The 14,657-nt window shown below is 45.7% G+C and overlaps 1 protein-coding gene across 1 annotated transcript; it reads left to right on the plus strand.

Moving 5' to 3' along the window:
• Positions 1-1,754: 1,754 nt before the first annotated feature.
• abhd17ab (abhydrolase domain containing 17A, depalmitoylase b) lies at positions 1,755-10,823 on the plus strand. The gene is made up of 5 exons (XM_085398992.1): positions 1,755-2,565; positions 3,149-3,519; positions 4,722-4,916; positions 5,793-5,972; positions 7,564-10,823. Exons 2-5 carry the CDS (start codon positions 3,155-3,157, stop codon positions 7,787-7,789), a joined length of 966 nt encoding a protein of 321 aa, XP_085255118.1. The 5' UTR covers positions 1,755-2,565; positions 3,149-3,154; the 3' UTR covers positions 7,790-10,823.
• Positions 10,824-14,657: the final 3,834 nt, after the last annotated feature.

The raw sequence follows: 14,657 nt of genomic DNA on the forward strand, positions 1-14,657 counted from the left end.
ATTGATGACCCTCTGGAGTGCCTTTCTGTGTGAAACTGGAGACCTTTTCCACACACTCGCCATTGATGCTGACAGGCTACAGCTCAGACTTCCTCCTTCTGAAGTCAACTACCAGTTCTTTTGTCTTGGTGGTATTGAGGTCCAGGTTGTTATCTACACACCAATCTGACAGCCTCTGAACTTCAGCTCTGTACGACGTCTCATCTCCCCCTGAGATGAGCCCCACCACGGTGGTATCATCTGCAAACTTGATGACTGTGTTGTCTGGGTGGGTACTAGCACAGTCATGTGTGTACAGAGTGTACAGTAGGGGACTCAGTACACAGCCTTGTGGAGAGCCGGTGTTAAGGCTGAGGGCTGAGGAAAGATGAGGCCCCACTCTAACTCTCTGTACACGGTCTGAGAGGAAGTCTCTGATCCAGCGGCAGGTGGTAGAAGGAAGTCCAATTTCCAGCAGTTTAACTATTAGTCTGTATTGAAAGCAGAGCTAAAGTCAACAAAGAGCAGCCTGGCGTAACGGCCCTGCACTTCCAGGTGAGAGATGGTGGTGTGGAGCGTTGTAGCAATGGCATCTTCAGTTGATCTGTTAGCTCTGTATGCGAACTGGAGCAGGTCGAGTGTGGGTGGCAGGCAGGACATGATGTGACGTCGGACCAGTTTCTCGAAGCACTTCATTATAACAGGTGTTAGAGCAACTGGTCGGTAGTCATTGAGGCTCCATCATCGGCCTCTGATGGATTCATTTCTAATCCTGTCCATCCTGCTCACTCACAGAGCAGATCTCAGTATCTTCAGCTCAGCCCCCAATTTTTGTCAGTACCCCTGTCTCCAAACCACATGACAGCAAGTCTCACTGCCATCTTATAAATCTTCCCTTTGGCTCTTGCTGCTATCCTCCCCTCATAAATCACCCCGACACTTGTCAGTTCCAGTGCAAAGGTGAATCTCTCAAAATCTGTGCAAAAATAACTGAGGTAAAGGTGTGGGTATGCAGGGCTGTTTTAACAAGGCTATGGATATTTATGTAGGATGGCCTACATAGCAGGTTGTAAAGCTGACATTTCTCTTGAATAGATGGTAAAGGTGGCTCCTGAGCCAGCAAAGCTGTGTGTGTGTGTGTGTGTGTGTGTGTGTGTGTGTGTGTGTGTGTGTGTGTGTGTGTGTGTGTGTGTGTGTGTGTGTGTGTGTGTGTGTGTGTGTGTGTGTTTTAATATAAACTGTTGGGGAGAGTTACAGCTTAAGAGTGTTGACCTGTGGAAGACCCACCTTCCTTTAGGACACAAAACAAGCTTAAATCATTTACTTTAATTATTGGTTATGGTCAAACTTCCTGTTAAAAGGGATTTTTTTCCCCTTCCCACAGTTGGGAAGTACCTGGTCATTTGATTGTTGGTTTTTCTTTGTATTTTTTTCTTACATCTTTACAATATAAAGCGTCTTGAGGTGACTGTTGTTGCGATTTGACTTTATATAAATAAAACTGAACTGAGAAATTAAAGGGGATATAAGCTGTTAACTGAATTGAGATCACACATAGATCCATTAGGGCACAATGTGCTCTTTATCAAATAAAATTAGTTGTAAGTAGCACATATCATCTTTGATGAATCAGCCGGGTCTCCAAGTAATTGCGATGACTCTTGGATTATGAGAAATACCGTGAATTGAGCTTCTTTATCTTTAAAGATACAAATTAACAGTCAAGTTCAAACATGTCACCTTTTACAGCGCCGTCATCCGCGCTGATAACACCTTTCCCATAATTGTCCAATGGAAACTTCCTGCGTCATATCCGGTCAACTGTCACTTCCGGATGCGGTGAAACAGCAGAGAAGTAGGAAAACACCGCATCTGTGTGGATTAATAACGACAGGCAGGGCTGTGTATAAACCGGGAGGACACGCCAGCAGCGTCCAGAATGGGCTCGCGGACAGAAGCGTTCACACCGGGATCTGCATTTTAACGGCGCTGTACGTCACAGCGCGAGCCCGCTTTTACCGAGCAGCTGTGTTTGTGTCTTCTTGCTAGCTTAAGCCAGCATAGCGTTAGCTGGGACGCGCTAAAAAAACTACGTCTCTCCGGGAAGCGAGGGGAAGACTTGTCCCTTCTTTTGGTCTTCACTGTCACTTCTTCGGACAGGGGGCACAGAGGGACATCTCTGTGTTCGTGTATAAAGTTAGTTTCGGTCACTTTGAGGGCAGGACTTTTATTGGAAGCGAGTCTCCCAAACTGAGAAGTCGGGATCTCAAACTAAAACCAGCTGCTGGTGTTTTTATTTAGTTAGCTCTCCAGGACGCGTTTGGAGAGAAAAGCGCGTCGTTTGTCTGTCCCAGGGTGTAAAATGAGTGGAATGTGGCGTTCAGGGACTACAAAGAAAAGCCAGCAGACACTTTGTAAATAACACTTCCCTGTCAGCCGGAAGGCTCCAGCTCTTTTTCCTTGTTCAGCTGACAGGGCTGCAGGCAGCGTCCCGAGTTTGAATTCTGGTCAGGTGGAAGGAAGACTTCCTTGTTTGTTTTGTTTCAGCACAGCTCGTTTCTCTTTGACCAGGCTTCAACTCAACAGGTAGGTCTGCTGTTTCACACGGGGGGGTCATGTTGGACCCCGTGTACGTGCATTTATTCTCACTCATGACTTGTAATAAAAACAACGAGCATTAGTCACTGTGGTTTACCTGGAACTCTATAAACATCAGTGTGAAGTATGAAGAAAAAACGATGGGTCTGTGGCTCAAGTCTGTCAAATCATTTAACACATTTAATATATGGTCCATCACAGCTGCAAAAGCCCAGGTTGGCGTTCAGATTTCTTAAAAAAACAACAACAACAAACAAAAAAACCCTGAAACTTATTCTGTGAATAATTATTGAGCCACATTTAAGGAGATTAAGGCGCTCAAGGTGGCAAACTTTTACAGATTATTATTATTGCTTATTATGATTGACAGTGCATTAACCGTCAAAATTAATTTAATATGTTTGAAATGCTTTCTGCCAAAACTGGTGTAGACAAATCTTCATCCCCATTGTCGGCACCCACAGACTAAGGGCCTGTGCATTAAATTGTAATAAGTGTTTCATTGTGTTAACGTTTGCATGATGTGAATTCATTTGCACAGTGATCCTCTTGTCTGTGTTCTTCTTCTCAGTGAAGGATGAATGGCCTCTCTCTCAGTGAGCTCTGCTGCCTGTTCTGTTGCCCGCCTTGCCCGAGCCGCATTGCAGCCAAGCTAGCTTTCCTGCCCCCAGAACCCACGTACACCTTTCTGCCAGACCCAGAGGCGGGCCCTGCTGCACCAGGGGCGACGGGGACATCCGGCCTGCGGGCGCGGAGTGGCGCCTCGGTTGCTGGAAGCGGGGGGACCGGGGCCGTAGAGGGGGGATGGAAGCTTCACCTGACGGACCGAGCGGAGTTTCAGTACTCTCAAAGAGAGCTGGACACTACGGAGGTCTTTCTTGCTCGATCCAGCCGAGGGAACCGAGTCGGCTGCATGTACATTCGCTGCGCTCCTAGTTCCAGGTAAATGGAATTAGCTGTCAGCTGTGACTGACAGGTATGTCACACTCGCTCTGAAGCATTTAAACAGTCTTCTTCCTCAACAGTCTTCTTCACGCCCAGGTTTGCTTTCTTTTCTTTTCTTGTTGACTCAGCTGACGCAAAGATTTTCTCTTCCTGGTTTTTTCTGTAGATCATGGCACACCTGTCAGACTTTATTCTGTTGTCTTTATTCTTTCTCATTATTTTCTCTGCTTGTTTGTAGAGCCTTAAAGTTGAATTTACTGTTGTTCGTGATACTGATCGCAGTAAAAAGATTTGCACACTCCCTGACAACATAAGTTTCCAGTCAGAGACAAAACATTTGCAGCTATGTGGTGTGATTGACTTTATTGGCCGTTGTTGGTAAATGGCTTTATAAGAGGAAATAACCTTCTTCATCTTAGAAGGTTTGACAGTATTTTATGAGATGTAAAAGAATTTAACTCTCAACTGCTACTGATTAATTTACCAAATGAATTAAAAAGAAATGGACAGGCTTGTGTTACAGTCCATTTATCTTGCATTAATGTGTCTCTAGTATTACAAAGAATGATCCCAGGCCTGACGTGATATGGCAGAGTCATTGTTTTGCTGCTTTCTAAGTGGAAAGGCTAAGAGCGAAGCCACGGGCTGCAAGAGCTCATAAACAAAACCACTGAGGGAGAATTTCAAAACAGTCGGTGTGTAGAAAAAGTATCAGGTTACTCCAGAGAGCACAACACGCATTCATGAATAACAGCCAAGGGCTAGATACCCAGCGTTCACAGTGGATACCCTGCTTCTCAGGTTATACTAAATGTCTGGAAGCAAGAGTCCTTCGTGGTAAATAATCCTTCAACCTGCAACAGTTTTATAGAATCAAGTACCTTTTTGATTTAAACAGCAGGTTACTTGTGATTTGATTAATTTCTGTGCACAGTTGTTTTTCTGCCGTAATAAAAGTTCTGTGTTTAGCTATGGTATTGTTGGCAACGCTAAACAAGAATATTTCTCATGTAATCACAATGTAGTTCTCTGTATATCATATATTTCTGATTAGAGCACAGCAGAGGCTGGATCTTTGGCTCCAGTGCTGATAGTGATTTTTATTTATTTATTTTAAAGGAAATAGGAAAACCGACAAGCGTGCACCTGTCTGTGTCTGTTAGCTCGTTACTAACCCTTTGTCTGAATCATCCCTGCAGGTTTACGGTGCTTTTCTCCCACGGCAATGCAGTTGACCTCGGCCAGATGAGCAGTTTCTACATTGGCCTCGGCACTCGCATCAACTGCAACATCTTCTCTTATGATTACTCGGGCTATGGCGTCAGCACCGGCAAGCCCTCCGAGAAGAATCTGTATGCAGACATAGATGCTGCCTGGCACGCCCTGCGTACACGGTATGTGATGATGCAGTTGGCCCAAACGTGTCCTTCGAGGTGTAATTTTATTATCCCAGGCGAACTTGTTCGGGCAAAATGGGGCATGAGTTTACAATGGATACAGCTGGGATCAAACGATGTTTAAAATGTGCCCAGGCAAAAAATGCCTTTGTTGTGAGAAGTGCTAAAGAAGAGAAAAAGCAGAAAACGAACGTTCGAATAAAGGGGCGTGATGAAGGGGGTTGAATGGAGGTGGTGGTGAGGACGGAGCAGAGTGAGGACAGCTGCTGTGTGAATAAAGAAGAGCGAGATGGATGGATGAGGGAAGGCTAAGGGGTGATGTATCTCAAGGGCGTTGTAGGGTGATGAAGTGTCTCATTAACAGAAGCGGTGCTGTGCTAATGCAGCTGTAGCCCGGGGGTTACAAAACAGAGCGCTAACTAAAGGTCGGCTCATGTAAAAGTCACCGTTGTGTGTCACTCTTTACTCGGGTCTTAATTTCAGCATGTTGAAAAAAATATGCATGTGCTTTCTGAAATATAAAGGTTTCTGTGAAAGTCCTTCTGTTACAGAAGAATCCCACTGTTAGTAAACTTTTGTGTTGTGTGTGGGCCAGTAAAAGATTCACTCATTAACGGAGCTGCGAGTAGTCATGAAGTGAAATAAAAATTTGAATTTTAGAAACTGGTCAGTCATTTTTGGTGACTATAAAAAAATTTACCTGACATGTGACCTTTGACCCTTGAGGAACAAAATTCTTTCTGAAAAATAACTAAAGCATTAATGAAAGTACTGTCAGTAATCATTAGTACACCAAAGGTAATATTTGTGGATTTGGCTGCTGTCTCTCATCTGTATTATACGTATTTTTTCTTTCTGTTTATTTCTAACCAGGTATGGCATAAGCCCGGAGAACATCATCCTGTACGGGCAGAGCATCGGTACAGTTCCCACTGTAGACCTGGCGTCACGGTACGAGTGTGCCGCCGTGGTTCTTCACTCGCCTCTAACATCTGGTATGAGAGTGGCGTTTCCTGACACAAAGAAAACCTACTGCTTCGACGCTTTCCCCAAGTAAGAGAGAGTCTTCTTACTGTTCACACGTTTTGTATGTATGAAGCTCTTCATTTCTTTCCCACATAACATTTTGTTCGTAAACACAAAATGTTAATTTGATATGAACTGGTTTTGTGTTTCCCTGCGTTGTCCAATTAAAATGATGTTTGATAAACTGCGGCATATCAAACACATCATAGCAATTGGCTGTGAAAGCCGTATATGTGATGCATGCTCAGTCATCCTGGTAAGGAAATCCCAGACAGTTGAGCCATTATGCAGCTGTGAGTCAGCTGAGACTGTACAAGTCATGTGGATGAGTTGGAAACGGGATCTGCTTTCTATACTGCCCTCTAGCTGTTCGTGCTTCATCTTCTTTCTTTCTGTCACTGAGTAGGGTGTTTAAACGTCATGCACAAAAACAAAATGCACAATCTGTGTGCTCTGACTCTTTGACTGTCTGTTGATATTTTCACATTATTATTAATCTGTCAGCAGAAGAGCATGATTCCCACTTAGACTTGTGAAAGTGTGTTTGTCCAGGGAAAACAGACGTGCTGAAAGGAAAGCCTTTCTTCTTCTGAAGTGCTGTTTAAATTATTTGTTTTTAGTTTTTTCAGTGTAGTGAGTCTCATTTGTTGGAAAATCCTGTTGACACATAGTTTTTTGTTTGTTTGGTTTTTTTGGACTGGAAAATCACGAAGGCAAGGTTGAGTGCATTTACAAACCACTCACACTTATACTGGGTGTACTGGTATCGACTGGATGATTGATAATATCTGCTGATTTGTAGGTTATGATTCGTGGTTGCTCTTTCTCACTATGGAAATGCATTGCTATTATGACCACTCAAAGCACTTTGCAAGACACATCTAACCGTGCATGCTGGCAGTGCTGCGGAGCTCACACTCACACAGGTGACTACGTTAGGATCCCCAACGTGTTCATTCTGTGGGACGACATGTGAACTCTACACGGTAAAGCCACCAATGGGGTTTGGACTACAAACCGTCTTTGACTGAGGTGTCTGTACTAACTGTTGTTCCACCATGCCACTGTTTATTTTCAGACTTTACATAATTACGTCTGGAGGACTCATCACACACACTGCCCTGTGTGTGTGTGCTCGTTTTGTTAGTCCAGTTGGACTAACTGTGGTTGTTCAAGTCTCTCTGTAAACAGTTTTAATCCCAGTACGTGCCAGTAGGATTGTTGAAGCTCTTTGTTCAGTTTAACCCCACGTGCTGCTACACATGGGTGTGCAGTTGTAGTGTGGGTGTTCACTCGAATGTGTTGTTACAGTTCTTTTATTTTTGATCCTCGGCCCCAGAACGAGTCTCTTGGCCACACAATAAGGACTCGGAGTCAGTAGCAGCCCATGTCAGCTTTAGCACTAATATCCGATGGTAAAGTGGGCGAGGAACAGAGGTGGTAGGAAAACAACAGAAGACTTCTGGAGAACTCAGCCTTGACCTGGAGTGGGCACTGCAACCTTTTCCTGCTGAGGGCCACGGGGTCAGACTCGATAACCTGATCTCTGGTCAGAACGGTCCACACTGTTTCAGCGGGTTCTGTTTCTAATTCCTGTTTTCCTCTCTTTCCATTTCAGCATTGAGAAAGTATCCAAAATCACTTCCCCAGTGCTCATCATCCACGGCACGGAGGACGAGGTGATCGACTTTTCCCACGGCCTGGCCTTGTTCGAGCGCTGCCCGAAGGCTGTGGAGCCTCTCTGGGTTGAGGGAGCGGGACACAACGACATTGAACTCTACAGCCAGTATCTGGAGCGCCTGCGCCGCTTCATAGGACAGGAGCTGGCGGTACAGCACGGCTGACCATCAACACTACGCTCGTCATAATGACCATATTTCCCGGTCCGTTCAAAGCACCTCACCTGTTTTTGTCTGAGATGGAAACCATCTGACCCGTCTTAACCGTCCTGTGTGACGTGTGCACATACTTCAGGACGCAGTTCACCTTTAATGGACCGTGGATCATTTAGACGCAGGGGAAAAGAGGCGTCTCTTCATAATCACAGTGGAGACTGTTGGGGTTTGTGTTTGTTTGTGTGTCTTTTAGCAGAAACTTTAATAGTGCAGATGCCTGTACTGTGCAATAACATGAAAAAGAGGGAAAGGTTTTCACTGATAGATGTAAAAGTAGAACAACAAAGTGATCACATGACCTGGAAAGCTCCTGTCACCACCTCAGCGTACACTTCGAGTGGAACTTCATTTTTGCTAGCAGCTTTTTATTAGAGGACTTTTGTTGAAGCAGGTATTATGTTACATTGAATTATTGCACCTGTACAGTTGAATGGAAGCCAATTTAAACACAATATATCATGTTTTAAAGGTATTCGTTTACCTGCATTTTGTTGGCGCAGACTGCATCATCTTTAAAATCGTTTCTAACTTTCATCATGAAGGTTTGAAACCGCTCACAGCTTTTAATCTTGGGGAAAATTATGCTGGCATAAATATGAGTTTATATTTTGCGTCTTGTTTTTACGTATTGAACATTTCGCTCAGGTAACTTTTTCGAGTGTTCGCAATTGTTTAGCGCGCGGACAGCTGAAGCGCCTCAGATTTCATCCAGCCTAAAATATTTCCTTCCAACGAAGCGTTCAGCCGAACTTCGATCCTACATCTGAGCTGCAGTCCACACCTCCAGTTTGCTGAGCCGTCGATGCCCCCTCACGCTTCTCTCTAACACATCTGTGTCCCACTGCTGCTGTGGGATTGGCTGTATGAAAGAAAGACGTTGAAGAGGCTCAGATGGAAAATTCCTCCAGTTCTTTCATTTAATGGAATGGGTTCGAGTCCATTAGCCCCGTCCGTTTCTTTTAGCCTTGTTTATGTCTCGCACTGCTGGGTCACAGCTGTCGGCCTGTTCTTGCTCCTCACGGTGCGCAGAGACAAGGAGAGCAACACTAAAGTTCAACACATTACTCACCTGCACCCCGTCATCAGGGATTTGTTTTTGTTGTTTTTTTTTCAGTGAAGGCAGGGAGAGTAACCACATTCAGGTCCATATTCTGATAGTTCCCCAGTTTCGCAGGAACATCTGTGTGATCAGAGCACATGTTCTTCTTAGAACATATCAGCAGATTTGTCAGAGTTAAGCAGGAACACTAACACCAGGCACTAAACAGATTAGTGTTTCATCTAAATAATTTAGACTTTATAACAGCTGCTTGTATTATTATCCTGTCTATGTGTACAAACCTGCATAATGATTAAAGGGGACCTGTTATGCTTATATCCATTATTAAACAGCACCAAGTTTCAGACGATCTGGCGAGTCGAGGTCAGACTGTCTCTGGTTCTGTGTGATCGCACTGAGAGCCATTGTTTATTATGCTTTTCTCAGAAAACAGATCAGGTCTTGAGCTCCTGCTGTTCACGAGACCCATTGTAGGACAAATAAGGATTATTTTAGGCTGGGAATCATGCAAAGCTACTCTAGTAGAGCCCAAGTATAGAAATATGGAGCTGGAAAGGAGCATAATAGGTCCTCTTTAAGTATAATTTTTGTTTTGTGAGGTGCGTTTTCTGTCTTCTAAGAATATTTTTAGGAAATATTGGCACATTATTTGATTGATCTCAATTCTTCAGCTTGTTATTGGAGAAATCTGACTAACCCGTAACAGGAGACGGACCTGCCTCGTACCTGAACTGGTACAAATAGATGTTGGAGCCTGTTGGAATTGCTGTAGGTGGCTCTGAGGGTAAATGCATATCTGTTGTGGGGGTTTTCCATGTGTTTTTTTTTTCCCCTTTTCTTTGTGGTGATCCAGCAATCCACCAAAGTTTTAAAACTGTAACCAAAATTGTAATATTTATAACAAATTGTAAAGGAATCGGGTGTTTTTGCTTACGTGCGTTGTTGTATTTGAAGCTTAGGCACGATTGATGAACACTCAGATTCTCAACATTTTTGAGGAGAATTTTTAGGCTCGGTGGACAAACCAAAGCTTTTGTTGTTAGTGCTTTACCCAGTTTACCTGCTGCTTATGTTTTATATCTTATGTAAAGAACGTCAAACTGAGCTTATCTTCTTATTCTCTTCACATTTGGATACAGATTCATTGTAAAATTCTCTGTTTGCTAAATAATCGAGTTTTATCAAATCACGTTTGCTTTGAAATATGCAAGAACCGAATATGAACTTGATAAATTAACCAAGTTGGGATTTTTTGTTTTTCTCTAAGCTGTTTATGATTTCTCGTTTGTGCAGGGAGGAAACCACGTGTATTTGAATATGTTTGTGTGATGAAAGAAGATGAAAGGCCGGCTTCATGCCGACACATGAAAAGCTTTTTTCAGACGTGTGGGTTTCTGCTGACGATTGTTTCATTTCTGGGTTTTATTTTCATCATCAAACATTCTTATCAATTGTTTATTATACTGACAGTTTTTTAGTTTTTAAAGATTTTCTTTCTTTCTTTTTCATGAATTAAAGAGAATAAGTTAATAAATCATAACCAGAAGTTGATATTAAATGTGACTTTTTTTTTTTTTTTTTTTTTTTTTTTTTTTTTTAAATGACATCAGAAACAGCAGTATGCGACATTACGTGATGGCAGAGCTTCAGTTCATCCTTTGTCATTTTTTTTTTTTTTTTTTTTTTTTTTTTTTTTTTTAATAAATAGGACAGGGGGAATGAATGAGAGAAAGAGGGGGAGAGAAAGAAAGAAAACCAAAGGGGAGAAGAGACGGTGAGAAGGGGGGGGAAGAGAGAGAAAAAAAAAAAAAGAACTCCTGGGTCACCTGTATGGAGAAAAAAAAAAAAACAAACAAACAGAGGAGACAGCAAACAACAAAGAGTAACATAATAATAGAGAAAACAAAGCACCATCACAATAAACTAGCTAGTCATAGATATCAATATTTACTAAATAATAAACGATATTGTGCAGCACGCAAGATAGACAGCGCACAGTGTGCTTTGAGGCAGCAGCCAAGAAAGCTTTAGTCCGCGTCTGTGAATACCCATGTGTGCATACCTGTGTGGATCAGCATGCTTGCATTCCAAAGGTTTCTCCATGTAATGATCTGCTAGGGAGTGTGGGGGGGCCACAGCCCCGTCCTCCAGGGTGTGAAGCGGGTATGGAGGAGATCAAAACTCCAGACATCCAGAGGCCCCCAGAACACAAGAGACCATGGAAGACCAACAGAGGGGCAGCCGCGCCACTGTTCCAGTAAGAGCTGAGGAGAGTCCCAGATGAGGGCTCGCCCAGCAGCCGCGGAGCAGAAGTCAGGGGGAGTTGCAGTGACGCGCCCGTGAGCTCCGCCGGCCCCCAGCTGTGCCTGAGTGACCGAGCCCCAGGCCGAGAGGTCGGGGGCACCCCACCTCCAAAGGGGCCCGAGCGAGCCCCAGGCCCCAGGCCCCGACAAGCGGCCGCCAAGGAGTGAGCCGGTGTGTACCCGGACGCCCACCCCCAGACACAAAGAACCACCAACACACCGACACCTGAGGGAGTCCGCCACCGGCAGGGGAAGTGGTGGTGGGTGGAGATAGGCCTCCAAACCTTGGAGGGCCTGAGGTGTCCCCAGAGAGGTGGCGTCTGATACCCAACCTGACATATAGACACAGACATACAGGCACACACAGACACAAACATCCATTCCCACCCTCATGCTCTCATATGCACTCACTCCACACTCAACCAACGTGGAGACAGACATAAAGAGACGCTGTACACACAATCACACTCACAAACCGGGTCTAGGTACCCTTGCCCCTGGAGGGGGGAATTGCACCCAGACCCAGGTGGTGTTACCCTTTTCCCTGCGGTGGGGAGAGGCAGACCACCCCGACTCCGCAGCAGCAGGGAGGCCCCACACCCCAGACCGCAGTCGGACGGCCAACTCCTCCTACTAGCCCTCCCGCTCCAGCAGGCCGCAGAGAATGGGGGTGGGAGAAGACTCCAAACCTCCCTCCACCCGCTCATTGTAGTGTTGATGCATATGTGTTCTAAGGTGCAATTAAAACCCAGGAGGGCATGGAGCTACCTGCCAAGGAGCAGCAGGTAAGCGCATAGTCCCTCCTGCTAGCCCTCAATGACTAAGTGTATTTAAAATTGAGAGGTGGGCAACGACGTCAGGGGTGAGGTATACACCCTGATGGTGATTTGGACTCCGTGATTGTGCCCACCCCCAAGATCCTATATGTATGTGTAATGAGAGTGTGAATAATGTGAATGTCTAAGTTGTGGGATAAAATTGAGGCAGAGGCAGCCAGAAGGGGACGGGGGGGGGTAGCCTCCTCTGCACCCTGGTGACATACCCCCACTCCAAGGCCCTGCATGTGTGGGTGGTTGTGGAGGAGCGGGAAGAGGGAGGCAGCTGGAGATGGGGAGGGAAGGAAGGGAGGGGCAGGTAACCCCTCCCTGGGGCCAGCTCCCCCGCTGACCCCAGTAGGCACTCCCACCCTCCGCGACCCGCCAGGGAAGGGGGGCCCAGGCCCATCAGACCGGGGCCCAGTGCAGTAGCGCCCCCCGGCTCCACAGAGCCCTGGACAGTCCACCCAACCCCACCACAGAGAAAACTGCACCCACCCCACCATCCACACATCTTCCAGACTACATAAGACGGTAAACGCCCAGGCTGAGATCTTCCTCCACCTCTCCTGTATCTCCCCCTCCTGCAGAGAGTTCCTGAAGAGAAGAAAGCTCCTGCAAGATGTGACCATCCCCCCCACCAGTTGAAGAGCCCCCCAGGCGGCTCGACGCACCGGCGGCACCCTGCTCCAGGGCCGGGCCCCCATGCACCCACCCGCCCACAACCCCGGCAACACACCAACCAGGACCCAAGCCCCCGAGGCCCGGCCCGGGCCCCAGCCCAGAGACGGAGCGCCCCCAGAACCTCACGCCCATCCCGGACCCAACAGTCCCTGATTTTGCACTCATGGCAGACCTGGCACTGGCTGAATAAAGACCTGTCTGCTGTGAAAGGCCTCATGGGGCTGAGCATCGAGGCTCCAGGACTGGCTCGGACGAAGGCAAAATGAGTGTTTAATTGCCTGGTGTTGTCTTCTTTGGCTGATGTGTTGGACGCTTGTTAGATTCTGAGCCAACAGAGGCTCAAATCGTGTTTTAATTAAAGCAGTACAAGGACTCGGGTCTGTCCCAGCCTCCCCTCGCTGCCTGCTACCGTGTTGAGCTGTGGAGAAACGGAGACAGATGGATCATAAGCTCCTCCCCCTGAACACACACACACTTGCCAGCTGTTTTCAGTGGACCACATAAACTACAGCGTGTCACTCAGAGGCTCGTACGGATTAACAACAGCTGCAGTAATGCGTCCCTCTGTGTACGGCAATGTTAGTGCGTCCTGCAAGAGCAGAGGAAGACCTCTAACACTGAAGCACACAAAGCTGAAGCTTAACAGCACTTATTAATCTGCCTTTAAGTGTTCCTAACCTGAGGATTGTTGTCAAGATTTAGACTGAAAAAGGAGAGCGAGCATGAGTCGAAGTACAGAATAACTCCACCATGTGAATACTTTATCAGCTTCAGGAGAATAAATAACATTCACTCACATGACATTTAAAATAGCACAAAAGTTCAAACACATATGTGAACATTAACGATGGTGCACTGATGCTGCACCTGTTAGCTGAGCCCGCCGAGACTTACAGTAGGCGGAGAATGTTGAGGTAAATTCGCAGACTCGTGTCTTTTGAGTGCAAATAACACTATTCATGACAACACAAAGCCAGTTAAAGTTCAGGTTCCCAGTCTGTCCGGTTAGAAAGCACAAACCACTGCGAGTTCTGTTCAGCTGCTTTGGTGCAAATGAAACAGACGACAGGGTCTCTAGATGATTCTTCTTCCTCCCTACTCGTTTTTCTCAGGTTTTGCTTTTTGTTGGTGTCCTTTTCGATACTGGCAGGAAGAGATGGTCTCAGAAAGGTACATCCATGCGTGTCTTCACACCAAGGTTTGCTGTGAGCGTCTGTCACAGAAGGACCGGTATCTGCTCCTCTGTGTGAGAGGAACTGGAGGAGCGCCAACATGTTTCTGACTAATCTGTCAAAATGAAACTCCATGAGGGTAGCATAAAACCCCAGCAACACTTCTCACAAACACGTCTTCCCGGTTTATTCTGTAGCTGTCGACCTCAAACTAATCGAGCACAAATTCCCGCTCTAACCTGAATCCTAAACTCTATCCTTAACCCCGAAACAGGCCTTTGAAGGTGAAGTGATGACCCTCAATCACAGGGTCTAACACTACATTGGTCCTCATAAGCACACCCACCCACCCACACATACTTTTAACTGTTCGTTTCATTTTGTATTGCCTCTTACATGGTGACTGCTTTGAAAAAGTAGACTAGTCTCTGCTTTTTAGTTCTTTTCATCATTTCATGTTTGAATTAAAATGAAATTCTTTTATTGGCAGTTGTTAGGCTGTCAGCTGAACGAGTCCTTGAAACAACCAAGCACACCCACCAGCAACTTAACCAGCACATCACACAGGGACAACCTATTAATGTCTGTGATAATGTTTAGAATGTAAAATCTAGTGTTTTTAAAGAAGGGGAATCTCATTTGCTTCTGCCGTGTCCTGTTTTACAGTAAAACCTGTGGATGTCACACGTTCGTGTTTGAATTCCTAAAAAACAAATTGTATAACCAAGGAAGGAAGGTCATGACTGCTGCATTCAAGTCAGCACAAACGTTTCCCACTCAGCA

This window comes from Rhamphochromis longiceps, linkage group LG23 (genome assembly GCF_057381845.1).
Source record: "Rhamphochromis longiceps isolate RC_006_pf linkage group LG23, R_longiceps_female_GT1.1, whole genome shotgun sequence".
NCBI classification, from domain to species: Eukaryota; Metazoa; Chordata; class Actinopteri; order Cichliformes; family Cichlidae; genus Rhamphochromis; species Rhamphochromis longiceps.

Coding starts and splice junctions, on each gene's coding strand:
- abhd17ab (XM_085398992.1), top strand. CDS start 3,155: ATGAATGGCCTCTCTCTCAGTGAGCTCTGCTGCCTGTTCTGTTGCCCG. Junction 3,520..4,721: donor CGCTGCGCTCCTAGTTCCAG/GTAAATGGAATT, acceptor TCATCCCTGCAG/GTTTACGGTGCTTTTCTCCC. Junction 5,973..7,563: donor TGCTTCGACGCTTTCCCCAA/GTAAGAGAGAGT, acceptor TTTCCATTTCAG/CATTGAGAAAGTATCCAAAA.